The 22,498-nt window shown below is 43.7% G+C and overlaps 1 protein-coding gene across 2 annotated transcripts; it reads left to right on the forward strand.

Annotated features, from left to right (window-relative positions):
- Window positions 1-406: 406 nt before the first annotated feature.
- Window positions 407-22,017, forward strand: LOC120033171 (lysophospholipase D GDPD3-like). Of its 2 annotated transcripts, XM_038979457.1 has the most exons (10): window positions 407-1,212; window positions 1,546-1,588; window positions 10,545-10,680; window positions 10,949-10,994; window positions 12,649-12,767; window positions 14,517-14,606; window positions 14,818-14,951; window positions 15,312-15,371; window positions 15,487-15,538; window positions 21,280-22,017. In XM_038979457.1, exons 1-10 carry the CDS (start codon window positions 1,074-1,076, stop codon window positions 21,406-21,408), a joined length of 948 nt encoding a protein of 315 aa, XP_038835385.1. In that variant the 5' UTR covers window positions 407-1,073; the 3' UTR covers window positions 21,409-22,017. The 2 variants fall into 2 exon arrangements, with proteins under 2 accessions (XP_038835385.1, XP_038835392.1); XM_038979464.1 differs by lacking the exon at window positions 15,487-15,538.
- The last annotated feature ends 481 nt before the right edge of the window (window positions 22,018-22,498 follow it).

Below are 22,498 nucleotides of genomic sequence, written 5' to 3' on the forward strand. Positions count from 1 at the left end.
TTTACATACACATCCTTTGTTAAATAAAAGGTGCCTAACGGCATCGAAACCTGCCATGTAGCAACGCTTGCTCACACACCCTTTACCAGCCTATACTGTTAGCTCGCTCATATAATCTGTTGCTAGAGGTAGCACCCATTCTGTTATTACATTCATATACCCACCCATAAATGCATGTTATTTGAGGTTTGCTTTCAATGCATTTTATAGCCGCACTTCATGCAGGATAGTTCCGTCATTTACATGATCACACACACAGTGAAAGAGGGAGTTTGTGTAACAAAAGGCAGAAAAGCCTGAGAGAAGAACAATATATGCCACAGGGAAGGGAAAGAGAGAGAGAGGTGAGATAGAGGCCAGCTCCTACTGACACTAGTATTTCATTAACTGATTTTACAGTTTTGTGTGGGTCCCAGTTACATGGTAAGAGGGAGGTTAGGTTGACTACAAACAGAACCCATGGAGGGAAGGAGAGTAGTGTTAGGTGAGGTTATGAGTAATAGTTTTTCTAGGCATTCGAGTGAATCTAATGGGAGTGGGACCTTGTGAGACTTCTTTCAACTGCCTCCTTTGGCTGTACCAGTTTTTCAAGTCCTGTTTTTTTCACATGTCACATTCTGTTCTAGGCTGACAGGTGACCAATGGACTGACGGAGAGAGAAACCGAGTGATCAGAATAAGAGGAGCAGTAAAGTGGAGGATAGAAAGAGCGAAGAGATTTGTGTGAAAGAGACAGTCGAGTGAAGTTTAGAATGTGAGCAGGTCAATTGAGTGTCTTTAGATGCACTCGAAGTGGTTTTGGAGTGGTTCCTTCATCGGTTGTTAGTTACCAGTGTTATGTAGCAGCTCGGTGGGGGATAGCTGAAAACTATTCAAAGTATTTTATTACAACTTGCAGAACAAGGGGACTCAACTCTGGCAGGTTTTTTCCATCAGTACTCAGCCTGACACTTATAGGTGACCTATTAATTTATTGTTAGAGTGTCTAGGAGGATCCAAGGACCTCTGCCTTTTGATACTGTGCCTAATTGCCTTTGGACACTTTTGAGGACTGTTTTTGGAGGAGAATTGATTATGGCCAGTTCCCTGTACTTTATCCTTCCGGCCCTAGGGGGCTACACCCTGACGTCACTTTACCTGTTGAAGAACCCTCAGATCCTCCACAAGAAGAAACGGGCTGCCTTCCACTGCACCCACATCTCACACAGAGGAGGTAAGGAAGGAACAGTGGAAGGATGTAGTAGTCACCTTGCTTCTTCACCTTTCCTATGTAACCATTGATGTGAATGGGCTGGACTAGTGAAAGTTGAATGTTTGGAGCCTGTGGTGCAGCTGCAAGCAGGAGGGCTGAGTGACTTTATTGATTTGACCCAGAGTCACACTGTATCTTGATAAATATGTGGTTCTGATTTGAGCTATCCTGCTGATTTGAGCTATCCCCATTTCAAGTCAGTGGGGATCATGGAAAAGCAGGCTATAGAGCGAGAGTCTTGGAGCTGGATAGGACACTGATATTATCTGCTTTTCTTCTGATCTGTGTTGGCAGGAAGTGGCGAGAGGATAGAGAGCACCATGGAGGCCTTCACACAGTAAGTGACCAACCCTAACCAAACCTGACTTCAGATCAGTTACAGTGCTTATCATAAGTATTCACCCCCATTTGATTTCTTCACATTTGATTGTTTTACAAAGTGGTATTAAAATGGATTTAATGTTGTTGTTTTTCAACGATATACACAAAATATTTTTTTTTTAATGAGTCAATGCATGTTAAACACCTTTGACAGCAATTACAGATGTGATTCTTTTGGGGTAGGTCTCTAAGAGCTTTGCACACCTGGATTGTGAAATATTTGCCCATTCTTTAAAAAAATACTTCAAGCTCTGTCAATTTGGTTGTTGGTCAGTGCTAGACACAGACAGCCATTTTCATGTATCGCCATCGATTTTCAAGCGGATTTAAGTCAAAACCGTAAGTACACCACTCAGGAACATTCACTCATTGGAAGATAATAATAATGTCGAATGGAATGGTATCAAACACATTAAAGACGTGGCTTTCATGTGGTTGATACCACTCCATTCCAGCCATTATTATGAGCCATCCTCCCCTCAGCAGCCTTCACTGCGATTCACTATCTTCTAGGTTATTGTCCAGCTGAAAGGTGAATTTGTGTTTGGTGAAAAGCAGACTGAACCAGGTTTCCATTCAGTCAATACTCTCGGTACAACACAACTGTATGTGAGTCATACTCACGACTTCGATTGAAGAACTAAAATCACGCCTGACAAGGCCAATGAAATCAACGCCTCTCTGAAATCCTTCAACTCTTCCGCTCTTCACCTCGATGTAAGCAGGAATGATTCATGCCAAAAACAAACATCTTTGGAACATGAGACTGACTTTTCGCCAACTGAACTGTCACTTTGTGGTAGCGGGTGCTCGTTGTGTGCAAACCAGTTAGTTATTCTATGGATTGCTTGGCCTGGCTGTAGCAATGAGCAAGGTGGCTAACACGACCAACACGATGAAGGCTAACAAGCTGGGTCGGGACCATGCCCAAATTAATACAAATAAATTCACGTTTGTTGTCTTGTATGTCTCAGCTCTGTACATTCTCTGGCTGCCCTCGCTCAAATCAGTTTGTGTGTGGGCCTAGGGGACGGTTTCACTAACTGTGTCTTGCCCCCAGCTGTCACTGTTCTGCTAGTCCAAGCCGCGGGTTCTCTTGACAATCGTGTAGCGTTCTTGAGGGGCCTTGGTGTTTCCGATAGTGACTTCCTCTCCCAGTTGCCTGTACCTCGGCTGAGTCTGAGTTGCGGGACGCGGAGATGGTCTTTGTTTGGAGCAAATGTCTTGTCTGCCTGGGTGTGGTGTATGCGGTAGCTGCCTGCACCAAACCCGGCTCCTATGAGCTCTGTCGCCGGTTACTGGAGGCTACTCAAAGAGAGAGGGCGGCCAGGTTCAGTGGGTACCCCCCGCCGCCTGTGTCTGCCTTGGTCAAGCACTGCTTACCTCTCTTCCCATAATCTTTTTTGATGAAGGGTCCCGGTCCCACCCTGGTGATCCGGTCCTACGTAGACTTTCGAGACCGGGCTAGCTAAACATGCGCTGCATAGCGTGCTAGCCACATTGGCTATTACTAGTTATTCCTGACGTCCCATGGTGGAGTTGCTTGGGTAGTTCTATTGTTTGGTATATGTAGAGTTAAGTCACTTGGCTATTCTAAACGGACCATGCTGCAGTCAAAGAGGCTAGCTAGCTTAGACTAAAAAGCTTCCTGCCTAACGTCAGCTAGGATGATGCATAACTTCTGGCGAGTGAAACTTAGTAGATTTCCCCAAGCACCTCCGATGAGGAAACAGCCCCTGAGCACTTGGCTCAGGTAACCCCCAGAACGATGGTCCTTGGCACGGGTGTGAGCGACCAGTGCGCCCTTCCACAAAAACATGACTTTGACAACAGTGCCCCCACATTTGGTTACAGTCCAGACGAGGTACTACCTCAGCCCTAGCAGGAGCCCCCCCTTTGCCCTTTACGTGGTTGTTGGTAGCAGAGTCAGGGGAATTAGCAGGGTTGGACACAACCATGCTATTATCCCACACAGTCTCTTTGGCTGTCAAAAGTGGTGGAAATGGAAAAATAGATGGCATTCAGATTGCATTTCACGGGAGGCTCGCTGTCTGCACCGACCAATGGCGCGCATACGTAGTGTCACCCAGGAAGATGCCAATAGGGATGTCGGGGTACAAGCTACAATTTGTTGTGGCTTCCCCACACTTCTGCAGCATCTTCACTTCGACTGTTCCCGAGTCCTCAGCGCCTGTTTTGAGCGAGGAAATATCCTCCTGTCTCCAGAAGCAGGTGATCTGAGTGGTTCCTATCTTGAAGATACAGTATTTCCTTGTTCCGAAAAGGGACGGGACTGTACATCCCATTCGAGACCTACGTGCCCTCAGCAAGCACCTTAGAGTATATATTCTGAATGTTCACGAGCCGACGGCTATTACAGCAGATTGGTTGGGATTACACACATTCATGCTACTGTCCCATATTCAGTCTCTACGATTCATAAGAAACCAGAAAAGAGCCATCTGACTCCATCTCAGCGCATTCCGTTTCTGGGTCACGAGCTAGACTCACTTGCAGATCACACTTTTCTATCCCCATGGTGGATGTCTGGGTTCCGGCTCTGCTTAGCCAAATTTTGGCTTCTGTAATGGAAGTGGTTCCCCTTCGGCTACTGTTGATGCGGCCCTTCCAGTGCTGAGTGCTAGCCACTCACCTTGATGCATCTCACAGCCTAAGCTGTTGCTTCGGGTGTCCCTGTTAGGCCAATGGGTTCAGGCCCGGTGGTGGGACCCTCTGCTATTCGCAGGGGGCTCCCATGGGCTGAGTTGTATCCCGCAAGGTGTTCACGACAGACGCATCCCCCCAAGGGTGGGGTGCGCTATACGAAGGCAACTCGATTCGAGGGGTACGGACAGTGGTGCAGAGCGCACTGCATATCAATTACCTGCAGCTCCTAACGGCGGATCTGGTGCTCAGGTGCCCCCCCCCTTTTGTCTCTCTCCCTCCTAACCTTGGCTCGCTCCCTAATGCTGGGAAGCAGTGCGCACATGTTCTCGCTTTGGGCGACATATTTCCCCAGTTGCCTCATTTTGGGTGCAGATCTTTTATCCAGGTGGGACCCTATTTCTCAGGAGTGGAGGCTACACATCTGGGTGGTCTCCCAGATAAGGGCAAATGTTTGGCAGGGCCGACGTAGATCTTTATGCATCTCAGGAAAATGTGCAATGTCGGCTGTTTTTCTCAATGAGGGACCCGAGCTCTCCATTGGGAACTGGCGCACCAGTGGCCTTGGACTCCTTTACGCATTTCCCCCAGTGGAGCTGATTCAGCCCACATTGGAGATTTGCGCCTGGGGGGCTTTCGTTGATTCTTGTGGCTCCCCGTTGACCCAAGCAACCTTGGTTTGGGGAGATCAATCGCCTGTTGGGTGTGGTCCTGTGGCAACTCCCGCTGCGCAGGGGAGTTATTTAAAGAACGTTTGGGATATTTGTGCTGCGGTGAGTTGGGCATCACCACACACTTTTGTGAAGTTTTATCACTTGGATGTCACTACTCCCAGTTTTGCCCACAGCGTGCTTACAGCTCGGAGAGGAGAGGGTCATTAGGCAGCACGCAGTGTGTGAAATACCCAGACCACTGGGCGGTCTGCCATGGGACATTTCATTTGGTATCCATTGGGCCCGGCTTGGGTTTGGATTCTAGTTACCCATACTTGTGTAGTACAGAGAATACTGACTGAAAGAGAACTTAATGTTATAACGAATAACTACTGTCCTCTGAAGGAGGGAAGCGAGGTACAACACCTGTTTGGCTCTGTGCTGCCCGGTTCTGGGCTTGGTGAAGAGCGAAACTGAATTGAAACCAAAAACTTGTCCATTGGAATTTGGTTGTACTTTTAGATTATTGAAAGGGGCAAGTATAACGCAAACGTCTAGCAACTCAAAGGTTGCGTGCTCGAATCTCATCACGGACAACTTGATAATTTTAGCTAATTAGCAACTTTGTAACTACTTAATTTTTGTTCCAGCTACTTTGCAACAACTTAGCATGTTAGCTAACCCTTCCCATAACCCTAACCCTAACCCTTTTAGCTAGCTCTTCCCCTAACCGTAATCCTTAAATGTAACTCCTAACCCTAATCTTATCCCCTAGGTAAAGTTAGCATTAGCCACCTAGCTAATGCTAGCCACAACAAATTGAAATTCAAAACATATCATACGTTTAGCACATTTGTAACATATTATACAAATTGCAATTCTTAACATATTGTATGCGTTGCAATTTGTAACATATAACAATTGTAATTCATAACATATCATACGAAATGGATGATGGACAACCACAAATGAATACATACCTCACACGCCCTGGCCATAGAGAGGTTTTTATTCTCTGGTTAGGCCAGGGTGTGACTAGGGTGGGCATTCTAGTTTCTTTATTTCTATGTTGGTGTGGTTCCCAATCAGAGGCAGCTGTCTATCGTTGTCTCTGATTGGGGATCATATATAAGTTGTCCTTTTTCGTTTGGGTTTTGTGGGTAGTTGTTTTCTGTTTAGTGTCTGCACCTGACAGGACTGTTTCGGTTTTCCCTCTTTGTTATTTTTTTCGAGTGTTTTGTGTTCATTTATCATGAACACTTACCACGCTGCGTTTTGGTCCACTCCTTCATACGACGATCGATACAATACCATATGAAATGTAACGTGTCATACGTACAGAATAATATGAAATGCTCTGAGACCAGGGTGCAAATACACAATTTGAAGCAACCACATATTTAGCCATGGAGCGCGATATGATTGGCCATTGAAGGGTCAAGCGTCGACACACAAACAACTTGTTTATTCATCAAAACCCAGCCCTTTCGTGCCAACGGCAGCAACTGCACTGATAATTATGGTTGTGAAAATATCAAAAATATTTCTGACACAGCCCCGAACCTACAGCGCTACGGCCAACGCTTAGATGGACCATTGCGTTAGGTTTGTTAAAATAGAGCCCCGTGTATCAATACACCCAGTCACTACAAAGATGCAGGTGCCCTTCCTAACCCAGTTGCCAGAGAGGAAGGAAACCTCTCAGGGATTTCACCATGAGGCCAATGGTGACTTTAAAATAGTTACAGAGTTTAATGGCTGTAATAGGAGAAAACTGAGGATGGATCAACAACATTGTAGTTACTCCACAATACTAACCTAATTGACAGAGTGAAAAGAAGGAAGCCTTTACATAATAAAAAATATTCCAAAACATGCATCCTGTTTGCAACAAGGCAATAAAGTAATACTGCAAGAAATGTGGCAAAGCTATTAACTTTTTGTCCTGAATACTAACTGTTATGTTTGTGGCAAATCCAATACAACACATTATTGAGAACCACTCTCCATATTTTCAAGCATAGCGGTGGCTGCATCCTGTCATGGGTATGCTTGTAATCGTTAAGGACAGGGAAGATTTTCAGGGTAAAAAAATATACAGAACGGAGCTAAGCAAAGGCAAAACCTGTTTCAGTCTACTTTTCCACCAGACACTGGGAGATGAATTCACCTTTCAGCTGGACAATAACCTAAAACACAATGCCAAATCTACACTGGTGTTGCTTACCAAGAAGACAGTGAATGTTCCTGAGTGGCTGAGTTACAGTTTTGACTTAACTCTTCTTGAAAATCTATGGCAAAACTTGAAAAAGGTTGTCCAACAATGATCAACAACAAATTTGACCGTTTGAAGAATTTTGAAAAGAATAATGTTGCACAATCCAGGTGTGGAAAGCTCTTAGAGACTTACCCAGAAAGACGCACAGCTGTAATCGATGCCAAAAGTTCTTCTACAGTGTATTATACAATGGATGGGTCTAATTTCTTATGTTTCACTGAGTCATGGCTGAACGACGACACAGATAATATAGGGCTGGCTGGGTTTTCCATGCATCGGCAGGACAGAAAAACTACGAGAGGTGTGTCTATTTGTCAAGAATAGCTGGTGCGCGATGTCTAATATTAAAGAAGTCTCGAGGTATTGCTTGCCTGAGGAAGAGTACCTCATGATAAGCTGTAGACCACACTTTCTACAAAGAGAGTTTGCATCTCTATTATTCGTAGCTGTCTATTTACCACCACAAACTTATGCTGGCACTAAGACCGCACTCAACGAGCTGTATAAGGCCATAAGCAAACAAGAAAATGCTCATCCATAAACAGCGCTAATTTCTACCAGCATGTCACATGTGCAACCAGAGGGGAAAAAACTAGAGCACCTTTACTCCACACACAGAGATGCATACAAAGCTCTCACTCGCCCTCCATTTGGCAAATCTGACCATAATGCTAACCTTCTGATTCCTGCTTACAAGTAAAAACTAAAGCAGGAAGTACCATTGACTCACTTAATACGGAAGTGGTCAGATGACACGGATGGTGTTTTGCTAGCACAGACTGGAATATGTTCCGGGATTCATCCAATGTCATTGAGGAGCATACCACCTCAGTCAACGGCTTCATCAATAAGTGCATCTACGACATCGTCCCCACAGTGACCGTACGTACATATCCCCACCAGAAGCCATGGATTACAGGCAACATCCGCACTGAGCTAAAGGCTAGAGCTTCCGCTTTCAAGGAGCAGGACACTTATCTGGACTCTTATACGAATTCCCACTATGCACTCAGACGAACCATCAAACAGCCAAAGCATCAATACAGGACTAAGATTGAGTCTTACTACACCGGCTCTGAAGCTCCTCGGATTTGGCAGGGCTTAAAAACTAGTACAGACTACAAAGGGAAACTCAGCCGCTAGCTGCCCATTGACGCGAGCCTACCAGACAAGCTAAATGCCTTTTATGCTCGCTTCGAGGCAAGCAACCCCGGAACATGCATGAGAGCACTAGCTGTTCCGGACGACTATGTGATCACGCTCTCCGTAGTCGATGTGAGCAAGACCTTTAAACAGGTCAACATTCACAAAGCTGCGGGGCCTGACGGATTACCTGGACATGTACTCAGAGAACGTGCGGAACAACTGGAAAGTGTCTTCACTGACATTTTCAACCTCTCCCTGATCGAGTCTGTAATACCTACATGTTTCAAGCAGACCACCATAGTCCCTGTGCCCAAGAAAGCGAAGGTAACCTGCCTAAATTACTACCGCACAGTAGCACTCACGTTGATTGCTATTAAGTGCTTTAAAAGGCTGGTCATGGCTCACATCAACACAATCATCCCGGAAAACCTAGACCCACTTCAGTTCGCATACCACCCCCAACAGATCCACTGATGAGGCAATCTCAATCGCACTCCAAACTGCCCTTTACCACCTGGACAAAAGGAACACCTATGTGAGAATGCTGTTCATCGACTACAGCTCAGCGTTCAACACCATCTTGACCGGTTGCATCACCGCCTGGCATGGCAACTGCTCGGCATCCGACCGTAAGGCGCTACAGAGGGTAGTGCGTACGGCCCAGTACATCCCTGGGGCCAAGCTTCCTGCCATCCAGGACCTATTTACTAGATGGTGTCAGAGGAAGGCCAAAAAATTGTCAAAGACTCCAGTCACCCAACTTTTGTTTCTACACTGATGCTACTCGCTGTTTATTATCTATGCATAGTCACTTTACCCCTACCTACATGTACAAATTACCTTGACTAACCTGTACCCCCACACATTGACTCGGTACCAGTACCCCCTGCATATAGCCTCATTGTTATGTTATTGTGTATTTAATTTTTTACTTTAGCTTATTTAGTAAATATTTTCTTAATTCTATTTCTTGAACTGCATTGTTGGTTAAGGGCTTGTAAGTAAGCATTTCACGGTAAGGTCTACACATGTTGTATTTGGCGCATGTGACAAATAACATTTGATTTGATATGAATCCTGAATGCTGATTGGTTAAAACCTCATTCAAGCCAGTGTCTATTCCACAAGTTACCACCGGTTAAATCTATGACGTTAAAATGCCTATTTACTCTGTTCCATCTGGCTGCGCAATCCACTGTCTCATCAACTGGGCAATGCAATTTATAAACTTGATCTCCACTATAAAATGCATCTAGACATTATCTCACATTTCTTTTAGATTAACATTTTGTTTTCAACAAATACAAATAAATGACACTAGAAAGCAACTTAAACAAATGCAAATTAAGCAAATTTGCTGTTATTCTGGATGCACTGTTTGACATGACTGTAAATTAGCCGTAGTTGGATAGCTAGAATGCAAGGGATAAGAATGTTGCCAGCCAGTATGGTTATGGAACATTTAGAACGAACGACTAGAACAATTTAGAACAAAAAGACTGAACAACTGGGTTGAGTCTCTGGCAACCAAACCGATAGAGCGAATGACCAGCCGGCTTGGGTAGCAACCTTAGATTTGTGTCGGGACTATATCTTGTGGAAGGATCAAATAGTATGAATAAATTCATCAAAATAAAAGAATATATGAAAATATGTCAATCATTATTTGAAAATGTTGGTAACCCGTTGTACAAAAGTGATAATGCCCTCGAAGCCGGTGTTTGGAGGATACATTGGCACAGTTTGCCGGCCCTCGACAAACACCCATGCCAATATATCCTCCAAACACTGGCATTATCACTTAATTGACTCAGGGGTGTGAAAACAGTACTTAGGTAAATGTTTTGGCGGTATTTCAAATCGGTGAGCAGCTGCTCCTGTGGCCATTGTCACAAAGCCACACCTGTCCCACTAACGTTAGAAGTTCAGAACTAGAAAGTGTAGGCTGTATAGAAATAATGAAACTCATATTGAAAATCATTAAACAAAATATTTCAGCCTAATCGAAATGTAGATTGTATCACACATTCCAGTGTTGGAACTCTACTAATGTGCCAGTGTCCACAATATAATGATGCCGGGAGCCAGCTATAACGCAGTTCCACCTAAGACACTATCAAATCAACAGCTATGCGGGTGTCAGCATTTAATCCCCCCCCCCCCCCCCCCAGTGCGGTGGAGCAGGGTACAGGAATGCTGGAACTGGACTGTCACCTGACCCGGGATGGTCATGTGGTCGTGTCACATGATGAAAACCTCCTGAGGCAGACCGGCCATGATGTCACCATCTCCTCCCTAAACCTAGAGGTCAGAGGTCAAATGTATATTAAAACCATAGAAATACAATGTAAAACTCCCCTTGATTGTTGCTTGAACGCTCTTTGTGTTACCTTAGCTACTCTGACTTGAATGTGTATATATTATAATGTGTGTACATGTAGGCCCCCCTTTATAATCTGTTCCATACAATTTAAGTGTTTATGAGCTTTTATGAGCGGTTCCATACAACTTAAGCCAGTAATGAGACAGTTCATCCATTTTGTACTATAAAATACTAATTGTGTTTTCTTTTCAGGAGTTACCCCTGCAAAAGGACAGACTGGAGGTCACGTTTTATGCAGGTATCCACTGTAACACATACACACACTACGTGGCCAAAATTATGTGGACACTTGGTCGTCAAACATCTCATTCCAAAATCATCGGCATTAATATGGAGTTAGTCCCCCCTTTGCTGCTATAACAGCCTCCACTCTTCTGGGAAGGCTTTCCACTAGATGTTGGAACATTGCACTGAAGTTGGGCGATTCCAATAAATCCCAAAGGTGTTCAATGGGGTTGAGGTCAGGGCTTAATGCAGGCCAGTCAAGTTCTTCCACACCGATCTCGAAAACCATCTCTGTATGGACTTCGCTTTGTGCACGGGGGAATTGTTATGCTGAAACATGAAAGTGCCTTCCCCAAACTTTTTCCACAATGTTGGAAGCACAGAATCATCTAGAATGTCATTGTATGCGGAAGCGTTAAGATTTCCCTTCACTGGAACTAAGGGGCTTAGGTCGAACCATGAAACAGCCCCAGGCCATTATTCCTCCTCCACCAAACTTTACAGTTGGCACTATGCATTGGGGCAGGTAGCGTTTTCCTGGCATCCGCCAAGTCCAGATTTGTCTGTCGGACTGTCAGATGGTGAATTGTGATTCATCACACAATTGCTCCAGAGTCCAATGGCGGTGAGCTTCACACCACTCCAGCCAACGCTTGGCATTGTGCATGGGGATCTTAGGCTTGTGTGTGGTTGCTCGGCCATGGAAACCCATTTCCCGACGAACAGTTATTGTACTGATGTTGCTTCCAGAAGCAGTTTCAAACTTGGTAGTGAGTGTTGCAACCGAGGACAGATGATTATTACGCGCTACGTGCTTCAGCCCTCGGCGATCCCGTTCTGTGAGCTTGTGTGGCCTACCACTTGGTGGCTGTGCCATTGTTGCTCCTAGACGTTTCCACTTCCCAATAACAGCACTTACAGTTGACCAAGGCAGCTCTAACAGGGCAGAAATTTGACGAACTGACTTGTTGGAAAGGTGGCATCCTATGGCGGTGCCACATTGAAAGTCACTTCAGTACGGGCCATTTTACTGCCAATGTTTGTCAAAGGAGATTGCATGGCTGTGTGCTTGATTTTATACACCTGCTAGCCACGGGTGTGGCAGAAATAGCCAAATCCACTTATTTGAAGGGTGTCCACATACTTTTGGTGATGCAGTGTATGTCTCGATCAGACCAACCGCGTCATTGCATCAATGCTGCGTAATACTTTCAATAGTCTTTTTTTCCATTATGTAATCCAATGTTTTTTGTGGCTATGTGTGCAACTAAAAGTTCAACATTGATCTTTTGCTACTATTTCTTTCAAGCCTAAGCATACAATTTTATGCATACCTTGCACCACACAGAACGCACTGCAACTGCCTCTGCAAGACAATGCTGCAAGGAAAATGCAGCATTCCATTGGAAATTAATGTACTTCTGGTGTACCAAAATGCAATAACGCTGTCGGTCTAATCAAGGTAATACACACACACAGATACACACATTCATCCACCATACTTCTCTGACAGAAGTGGGTCGATGGCATAGACAAATGCTCCTTGTGAGGTTTCGCACAATGTGTGCGTATATGCGTCCATGTGTGTGTGTGGATTATGATGACACTCACTACCTCACCCTTCTCCCTCCCATCCTCTCCCTTTCTTCCTTCCGTTCCCACACCAGGCCACTACAGCACCGGTACAGACAGGAAGATCACCCTGTTGGAGGAAGTGTTCAGGAAGTTTCCCAAGATGCCAGTCAACATCGAGATCAAAGAGGACAACAGCTTGCTGATGGAGAAAGTACAGGACTAAGCTGAATCAAATCCAACTTTTTTAATCAAATTTCAACTTTACACTTTACATTGTTTTAAAGTGACCCCGCTTTATTTACAGAATATACTTTATAAATATGTCTGCGAGCAACAATGAACGGGGTTCACAGGATGACAGAAAGGACACAAGATAGATGGATAACAAAGCAAGCACTATATCATGTAGGAACTATATTTATGTGCAAGGTCCTGAGTGGCGCAGCGGTCTAAGGCACTGCATCTCAGTACAAGAGGCGTCACTGCAGTCCCTGGTTTGAATCCAGGCTGCATCACATCCGACCATGATTGGGAGTCCCATAGGGCAGAGCACAATTGGCCCAGCGTCCGGGTTTGGCCGGGGTAGGCCATCATTGTAAATAAGAATTTGTTCTTAACTGACTTGCCTAGTTAAATCAAGGCTCAAAGTAAAATGTGCAATCAGTGAAAGCATTGCCATGGTTCGTGAGAATAATATTTTTAAGTATTTTTATTGTAGCATATGTGCTAACATGCATTTATAGGTACAGTGCAGCCATATTTGAATACAGCAACTAAAACCATGAAAGACTGATGTAATGAGTCTAAATACAAAATCTGGACTGAATCTGACATAAGGTTAATTATTTTAACCCTTATTTTACCAGGTAAGTTGACTGAGAACATTCTCATCAACAACCTGGGGAATAGTTACAGGGGAGAGGAGATGAATTAGCCAATTGTAAGCTGGGGATGATTAGGTGGCCAGATTTTGAATTTAGCCAAGACACCGGGGTTAACACTCCTAAGTGCCATGGGATCTTTAGTGACCACAGAGTCAGGAGACCCGTTTAACGTCCCATCCCGAAAGACAGCACCCTTCACGGGAATGTTCCCAATCCCTGCCCTAGACCAGAGGAAAGGGTGCCTCATACTGGCCCTTCAACACCACTTCCAGCAGCATCTGGTTTCCCATCCAGGGACCAACCAGGAACAACCCTGCTTAGCTTCAGAAGCAAGCCAGCAGGGGGATGCAGGGTGGGATGCTGCTGGTTTTCATGAGGAGAAGATGATTGCAGATGATTTTGAGCATAAGTGTTACATATGCAAAGAATGAGTTGTTAATAGTTACCTTGTTTTTTGAGTAATCAACACCAATTTCATTGTGGTTAATCTTAGAGACGTCCATGATAGCCGTTTCAAGTTGATAGGCCATTGTGAAGTGGATTTACAAAGGATTTAAATGGACACGTAAAATCTGATTTTTGATTTGTCATTAACCAATCCTCGAGCTTGGCGTTATTTGGACTTATTGTTCATGACAATACATTTTTCGAAGGTTTTCCAAAATTCCCAAGATGGATGAAAAAAAAGCCTTATGGGTCCTTGTGGAAAATTTGTTCAGCATGAGGAAAGACACTTAGGTCAAACAGGGCAGTGGATATGAGGGTTTAAGTGAGACTGCTTATAACAGTGCCACCTATAGGCCAATCAGTTTCCGTGTGCCAAATTAGAAGAAAAGTTACCAATCTATTCTTGAGTTATTTGACCATGTCAGGGAAACAATTATCTAAGAATAACAATAGGTTTCACAGATTTGCTGAATGGCTAAGTCACAGGCAATGAATAACTCGAATAACTCTCCTCACCCTCTCCCTTTCTGGCCCGGTCTCCAAACATCTCTCTTCCGTCTCTCTCTTCTGTCTCTCTCTTCCATCTCTCTCTCTCTCTCTCTCTCCATACCTTCTTCTGTCTCTCTCAGGTGTCCAACATGGTGAAACAGTATGATAGAGAGGACCTCACAGTGTGGGCGACTGTAGACTCTACCATTATGAAAAAGTGCCGCAGAACTGTAAGTGTCATCTAGGGGGAGATACAATAAACTGAACCAGGGTTCTCTAACTCCAACTCCTGTCCTAGGGAGAGATTTTCTTCTTGCACTCTCTCAACCCACCCTCTCTCTCTTCCCTGTCCATCCTGCTCTCTTCTATCCCCATTCCCCCATCTCTCCCTCACCTCTCTCCTCCCCTCTCTCTCGCTCTGCTCTCCCTCTCTCCTTGTAGAACTCCACCATGCCCTATAGTTTCAGCATGAGACGAGGGCTACAGCTGCTCCTCCTTTACTACAGCGGCCTGCTGCCCTTTGTACCGCTGGGAGAGAGCTTCTTGCAATTCTACCTCCCCCGCATTATCAACAGGTTTGTGTGTGTGCGTGTGGGTGCGTGCGTGCGTGTGTGTGAGAGTGCGTGTGTGAGTGAGTGTGCGCGAGTGCGAGTGCGTGTGCGTGCGCTCCATGTGTGTTTTTTTGCGTATTGGTTCCAAAGTTCATGTGCTGATACAGTACCTATCTGCCTTCACATTAATATGACTTCAGCATCATCTGTTATGTCTGTGCATGGATGTGTGTGGTCATATGTTTATCTTTGAGTATAGGTGCACACGGATGTGTGGTGACAGAGAGCTTTCTATTGTTCTTTCTGTCTGGCAACTCTGTGTGTGTGTACGTGCGTGCGTGTCGTAAATTGTAACTGTATCTAATCTCATTCTATTTGGTGCAGGACATATATTCCTGAGGAGCGTCTTCTGAAGAACAGAATGGTCATCTATCTGATAGAGAAGTGGGTACATTTACTACAGTAACAAAGCAGTTCCGTTTCCCTACTAAAAGCAACGGACCATATACAAGCTTTGATAAAAGATTAAACCACCTGATAATGTTTCATGTTGTTCCAGATTAACAATGAAGAAGAGTTTATTCAAACATCTGGCCAACAGAGGAATTCAGGTACAATATGTCATGGCCTTCAGTAGGCTCAGCAGAGCTCCTGTTACAGCCCACTTTCCCTTCTCAGACCTTTAAGAACTGTAGACACTGTGAGTGTGTAGGGCAAGGGGCAAACCTAGGAGGGGGTTCAATCCAGCCCGATTTTAGTGGAATTTCTCTGTTATACTGATCTATGATGGGCTTTTGGATGATCAGTGGGAAATGGCCGGCCCCCCCCTACCAAGATGGGCCGGCCAGGTTTTCTAATAGACTGAGGTCACGCAAACTCACATTCAAAGTCAAACGCGACATCAGCAAAGAGACCTGCTCCTACTCTGTCATCAGTTAGACAGCCAAGATCATGGGTTGTAAAAAATTGAAATTTGTCACCTCACTCAACACTTCCTATTTTTGGGGTGGCTGACACGGAACCCAAACCGGCTGCGCGCGTGCGCCATCGTGCATAAATGTATTTTGTCCCCCTACACCAAACGCGATCACGACACACAGGTTAAAATATCAAAACAAACTCTGAACCAATGACATTAATTTGGGGACAGGTCGAAAAGCATTAAACATGTATGGCAATTTTTAGCTAGTTAGCTTGCTGTTGCTAGCTAATTTGTCCTGGGATATAAACATTGAGTTGTTATTTTACCTGAAATGCACAAGGTCCTCTACTCCGACAATTAATCCACACATAAAACGGCCTACCGAATCGTTTCTAGTCATCTCTCCTCCTTTCAGGCTTTTTCATCTTTGAACTTATATGGTGATCGGCATCTAAACTTTCATAGTATTACCACGACGACCGGCAAAACAGTTCGTATTTCAATCACCCACGTGGATATAACCAATGAGGAGATGGCACGTGGGTACCTACTTCTATAAACCAATGAGGAGATGGGAGAGGCAGGACTTTCAGCGCGATCTGCATCAGAAATAGAAAGGAGTTCTATTTTAGCCCTTGGCATCGCAGACACTCGTTGGCGCGCGCGAGCAATGTGGGTGCAATAATTGAATAACATGGATTTCTACATTTATTTTCCGACGCTCGCGCACGCGACGTGTCCGGTCTGGTCAGCATGTGAAACCAGGATTTGGTCAAACAGTAAAGTGCATTATCCTCATGATTCCTGTAATGAAAGTGTCTGCCCTCCCAATGTGCCTGTGCCCTCGCTGGGGCCTGCTGCTGCAATGAGCAAGCCACTCTCCTCACTCCCCATGCGCTCAAGAGAAAAAGTATTTCTAAACGTACAACTAGCTTCATCCCCTTGTCCCTGTCGAATAGAGGAGGGTCTCAGCTTTCTGTAGGTATAATTATTTATTTCTCAACTCTCAATATTCAGCTCAAACGCAACTATTTTACATCCAAGATATTTGATATGGCTTTGAGATATGGAGATATACGTTTTTTTAGCACATAACATTTAATGTTGGATGAATACTTAGCTACTAGCATTGCGTAATATATTTAGAGTTAGAAATTTAGTTAATGTGCTTTTTCAGTAGTTCCCACTTCTACAAGTGTTGTACCCCACATTAATTAGCCTATGATATTAGTTACTGCACATAAAGATGTATGTAATTCCTCTCTATTGAACAAAAATAAATCAGTCAATTCTGGAGTCTCAAATATATAGCAACTATAATTCATGATATTCACTGGATTAGCACATAAAAATATATTGAAACATGTAGTACTGCTTTGATGTGAATACATCAGTAGTCTATTTATTATACTTCTTAAGAAAGCACTACGAATGACTTTATAAGATGATTACTCTGGATTTGAGTCCGACCAAATCATGGGCTGGTGCCACCAACTGTAAAAGTAAGTGGCACCAGTGAAAAATGATAGTCTGGAGGACTGTAATAGAAATGAATAGGGTAGGTGTCGATTCAGGGGAACACGTATGATAGGTACTCATTTGAAATATAGCTTAAGGCCTAGATTCAATCACATCAAGCGTTAACTGGCGATAGCTGCATTGCTGATGTTTTGGCGGTGTCGGAGGTGTATCTATGTTGGAGCTGTCAAATAGGTGAGCAGCTGCTCTTGATTATTGTCACAAAGCCACACCCCTCCCATTCGCGATAGAAGTTCAGAACAAGAAAGTGTAGGCTATATAGAAATAATGATGCTCATAGGTCCGCTTTAGGTATAATGCCAGGAGCTGCTTGTGGATTTGACAGTTCTAACACAGTTCCACCTCCGACACCGCCAAAACAACTGCTATGCGGGTGTTGGCTAAAGCAGAAGAAGCACAGAGTGACAGCAGAGAATATGATGAGACAGATCGACAGCACAACAGGGAGGCAAACAAAATGGCTAGAGCAGAGGAACAGTTCAAGTGGTGAGTTGTATCTCCAGTGGTGCTTTTACATATTGTATTTGTTTTAAAAATGAGCTGGTTAAAAAAAGAGGAGGAGGACCATGTCTCGTCAGTCACTGGTACAGAAATGGTTGAGAAACGCTGTACTTTACTGCCAATGTTATGTGTCAGCACTACTGCCTGTGTCTAACTTAGAGTGGTTTAACTTAGAGTGGATGCGAATGTCAGACAGAAGACTCGAACCTGGTGTAGATGTAGGTCTGGGCAGTGGCTGATAGGGTCTGGGCCCCACTTTCCCAGTGGTTTGGGGATGAGTTGGCGACACGAGGTGTGGGCAGGTATACAGTGGGGCAAAAAAGTATTTAGACAGCCACCAACTGTGCAAGTTCTCCCACTTAAAAAGATGAGAGAGGCCTGTAATTTTCATCATAGGTACACTTCAACTATGACAGACAAAATGAGAAAAAAAAATCCAGAAAATCACATTGTAGGATTTTTAATGAATTTATTTGCAAATTATGGTGGAAAATAAGTATTTGGTCACCTACAAACAAGCAAGATTTCTGGCTCTCACAGACCTGTAACTTCTTCTTTAAGAGGCTACTCTGTCCTCCACTCGTTACATGTATTAATGGCACCTGTTTGAACTTGTTATCAGTATAAAAGACACCTGTCTACAACCTCAAACAGTCACACTCCAAACTCCACTATGGCCAAGACCAAAGAGCTGTCAAAGGACACCAGAAACAAAATTGTAGACCTGCACCAGGCTGGGAAGACTGAATCTGCAATAGGTAAGCAGCTTGGTTTGAAGAAATCAACTGTGGGAGCAATTATTAGGAAATGGAAGACATACAAGACCACTGATAATCTCCCTCGATCTGGGGCTCCACGCAAGATCTCACACCGTGGGGTCAAAATGATCACAAGAACGATGAGCAAAAATCCCAGAACCACACGGGGGGACCTAGTGAATGACCTGCAGAGAGCTGGGACCAAAGTAACAAAGCCTACCATCAGTAACACACTACGCCGCCAGGGACTCAAATCCTGCAGTGCCAGACGTGTCCCCCTGCTTAAGCCAGTACATGTCCAGGCCCGTCTGAAGTTTGCTAGAGAGCATTTGGATGATCCAGAAGAAGATTGGGAGAATGTCATATGGTCAGATGAAACCAAAATAGAACTTTTTGGTAAAAACTCAACTCGTCGTGTTTGGAGGACAAAGAATGCTGAGTTGCATCCAAAGAACACCATACCTACTGTGAAGCATGGGGGTGGAAACATCATGCTTTGGGACTGATCCTTGTAAAGGAAAGGATGAATAGGGCCATGTATCGTGAGATTTTGAGTGAAAACCTCCTTCCATCAGCAAGGGCATTGAAGATGAAACGTGGCTGGGTCTTTCAGCATGACAATGATCCCAAACACACCGCCCAGGCAACGAAGGAGTGGCTTCGTAAGAAGCATTTCAAGGTCCTGGAGTGGCCTAGCCAGTCTCCAGATCTCAACCCCATAGAAAATCTTTGGAGGGAGTTGAAAGTCCGTGTTGCCCAGCAACAGCCCCAAAACATCACTGCTCTAGAGGAGATCTGCATGGAGGAATGGGCCAAAATACCAGCAACAGTGTGTGAAGACCTTGTGAAGACTTACAGAAAACGTTTGACCTCTGTCATTGCCAAAAAAGGGTATATAACAAAGTATTGAGGTAAACTTTTGTTATTGACCAAATACTTATTTTCCACCATAATTTGCAAATAAATTCCTTAAAAATCCTACAATGTGATTTTCTGGATTTTTTTCCCTCATTTTGTCTGTCATAATTGAAGAGTACCTATGATGAAAATTACAGGCCTCTCTCATCTTTTTAAGTGGGAGAACTTGCACAATTGGTGGCTGACTAAATACTTTTTTGCCCCACTGTAGATAAAATGCCAGGGTCTAATTCTTGTCCCAGTCCACCCCTGCGGCCCAGCTCACTAATAATCACCTATTTTTTGCACATTTTGACAGCGAGTACATATAACCAATTTTCAGTGCAGCGCTCTTGACCTTGTTGAAGACCGAATGCGCCCCCTGGTCAAACTGAGATTGACACTCCTGGTGAAGGAGTCTATACTTAGCTTGTAGGTTTCTCACTTACAGTGCATTCAGAAATTATTCACACCCCTTCACTTTTTCCACATTTTGTTATGTTATAGCCTTATTCTAAAATATATATATATTTTTAAATCCTCATCAATCTACACACAATACACCATGATGACAAAGCAAAAACAGGTTTCTAAAATGTTTTCAAATGTATTAAAAACTTAAAAACGGAAATATCACATTTACATAAGTATTCAGACCCTTTGCAATGAGACTCGAAATTGAGCTCAGGTGTATCCTGTTTCCATTGATAATCCTTGATGTTTCTACAACTTGATTGGAGTCCACCTGTGGAAAGTTTAATTGATTGCACATGCTCTGGAAAGGCAAACACCTGTCTATATAAGGTCCCACAGTTGATAGTGCATGTCAGAGCAAAAAACAAAAAAGTGAAGGGGCCTGAATACTTTCTAAATGCACTGTATGGGTGGCACAAAATGGGATATGGGTGAGGGGAATGGGGGCGGGTATATGCAAATTGAATACTGTAGTTTCACCTCTTTGAAGTCAGGTAGATCACATCATTACGCTCTTTTTGTTTACAAAGCCCTGCTCCAGAAACTTCCGACTTACCTAACATCACTGTTAAGATTTAAAATGACAAGTTATCAAACCCGTTCACAGGGTTGGTTAACTCAGGAGACTCCTTTGGTATCCAGAGAGTTAGGTAAATCAGCCTTTAATTACCTTGCACCTTACTTGTGGAATGATCTACAATACATTAAAAATGTTGAGGAATTGGTGCCGCTATGGCATTTCAGGCAGTTGTTTGTTAGGGGACATTTTTACTTAAGAATTCGTCTGTTTTTTTGTTTTGCTTTTTGTGTATTGTTGTGTATAATAACCTGTATATGAATGTGTAGTTCAATGTGTTTAGATGTGTATTGTGGTGCTTATACAGGGCTTGTCTGGAAAAGTGACTTTGGTCTGAGCATTGACTCCTTGTCAAAATAAAGGTTAAATACAAAAATTGTATTTACTATAGTTAAAAAAGTGTCGTGTTTTTGCGGACTGTAGTGTTTTTGTGGACATTACTGTAGTATTTACTACAGTGCTTATTTTTACGGATAATACTGTAGTATTCGCTATAATATTCTACACTATACTACAACATTATAAAGTTAAGGTACTACACAGGATCGAGGGATACTACAGTGCGTAGTACAGTATTCTACAGTAAACAAAAGTTCACTATAAAATTCTATAGTAAGTACTGTAGTATTTTATAGTAATCTGTACTATGTGGGATAACTGACGCCTGGCCCTCTTTGTCCTCAGGTGCACCTGTTCGTCTGCAATGAGGATCCGGACATCGAGGCGGCGTTCGAAGCAGGAGCCACAGGCGTCATGACAGACTACCCCACCCTCCTGACTGACTACCTACACAGACACAGGAGTCAAGACTGACAGCCCAAACCTCCAATCACACTACTGATTCACAAACAGGGTTCTTAACTGACAGCTCTAGCTACCTATCAAGAGACCACCACTCGTACGTTGTTTATCACTGAAAGAATCACACTTAAATCGCAATTTTCCTTCACAACTCCGGTCTCCACCAATGAGCAAAAGGACAGCTCTGTAAGGAAGTTGCCCGAAAAGCACAGATCCAAGACCAGCGTACCTTTCCCAAATCCCAACCTTAACCAATAGAGGGAAAAACACAACCAATCTCTGATCAATATCTTTAGGCAACTTCATTCCATCTACACAAAACGATGTCACTTACAGTTACTGTCTTTTGGTTAATGGATTGTGGTCATATATTGACACGGTTCACCTCTCTCTGCAACCTCTCTGCAACCTTCCCAAACCCTAATGGATCTATCAGTGGCTGTCTGGATGTTGTTGGGGGGAAAAGGGATTTCTTTAAGTCTATATCCTTGACGTTTTCCCATGGTATTATGACATTAACATAATGGAACTGACTTTTGGGGTCTTTATGACAGGCTATACAAATTGTATGTTTATCAATGCTAAGATGATTTAAATAAATACTTGTATAGTTTTAAGTGTTCTCAAGACCAGCCTCCATTTGTTTATACCACTGGAAAATAACGGCTTCCAAAACACATACACACACACACAGTATTTATGTATTTACTTGCTTCACTTCCTCATTCTCTCGGCCCAGGAAATGATCAAAGTCCGCTCACATTTCTTAACAATAATCTACCAGCCAGTCAGATCTCAGTGGGAAACAAAGGCTGCACTTTCCTGACCTGGTTCTCTGTGTGTTGCATGCAGTATAACAAATAGGTTAATGGAATAAGTGGATAAATTCAAACACAACTCTTTAGAGACATGGTAAAAGATTATGAAGACCTTATCCTTTAGACTTCAGAGAAATTGGGCTTCTGTGACGCACACAGCAGCCACAATGAATAAGAGCTGGAGACACAGGGCACTGGACTGGTTCATCTAAATCTAGATAAGAATATCAGACTTGAGAGTTGAGTACAAGTCAGACCTTTAGCTAATGTAATGTTCTAATAAT

The sequence above is a fragment of the Salvelinus namaycush genome, chromosome 3, assembly GCF_016432855.1.
Source record: "Salvelinus namaycush isolate Seneca chromosome 3, SaNama_1.0, whole genome shotgun sequence".
Classification (NCBI taxonomy): domain Eukaryota; kingdom Metazoa; phylum Chordata; class Actinopteri; order Salmoniformes; family Salmonidae; genus Salvelinus; species Salvelinus namaycush.

Coding starts and splice junctions, on each gene's coding strand:
- LOC120033171 (XM_038979457.1), top strand. CDS start 1,074: ATGGCCAGTTCCCTGTACTTTATCCTTCCGGCCCTAGGGGGCTACACC. Junction 14,952..15,311: donor CTCCCCCGCATTATCAACAG/GTTTGTGTGTGT, acceptor TATTTGGTGCAG/GACATATATTCCTGAGGAGC. Junction 15,539..21,279: donor TGGCCAACAGAGGAATTCAG/GTACAATATGTC, acceptor CTTTGTCCTCAG/GTGCACCTGTTCGTCTGCAA.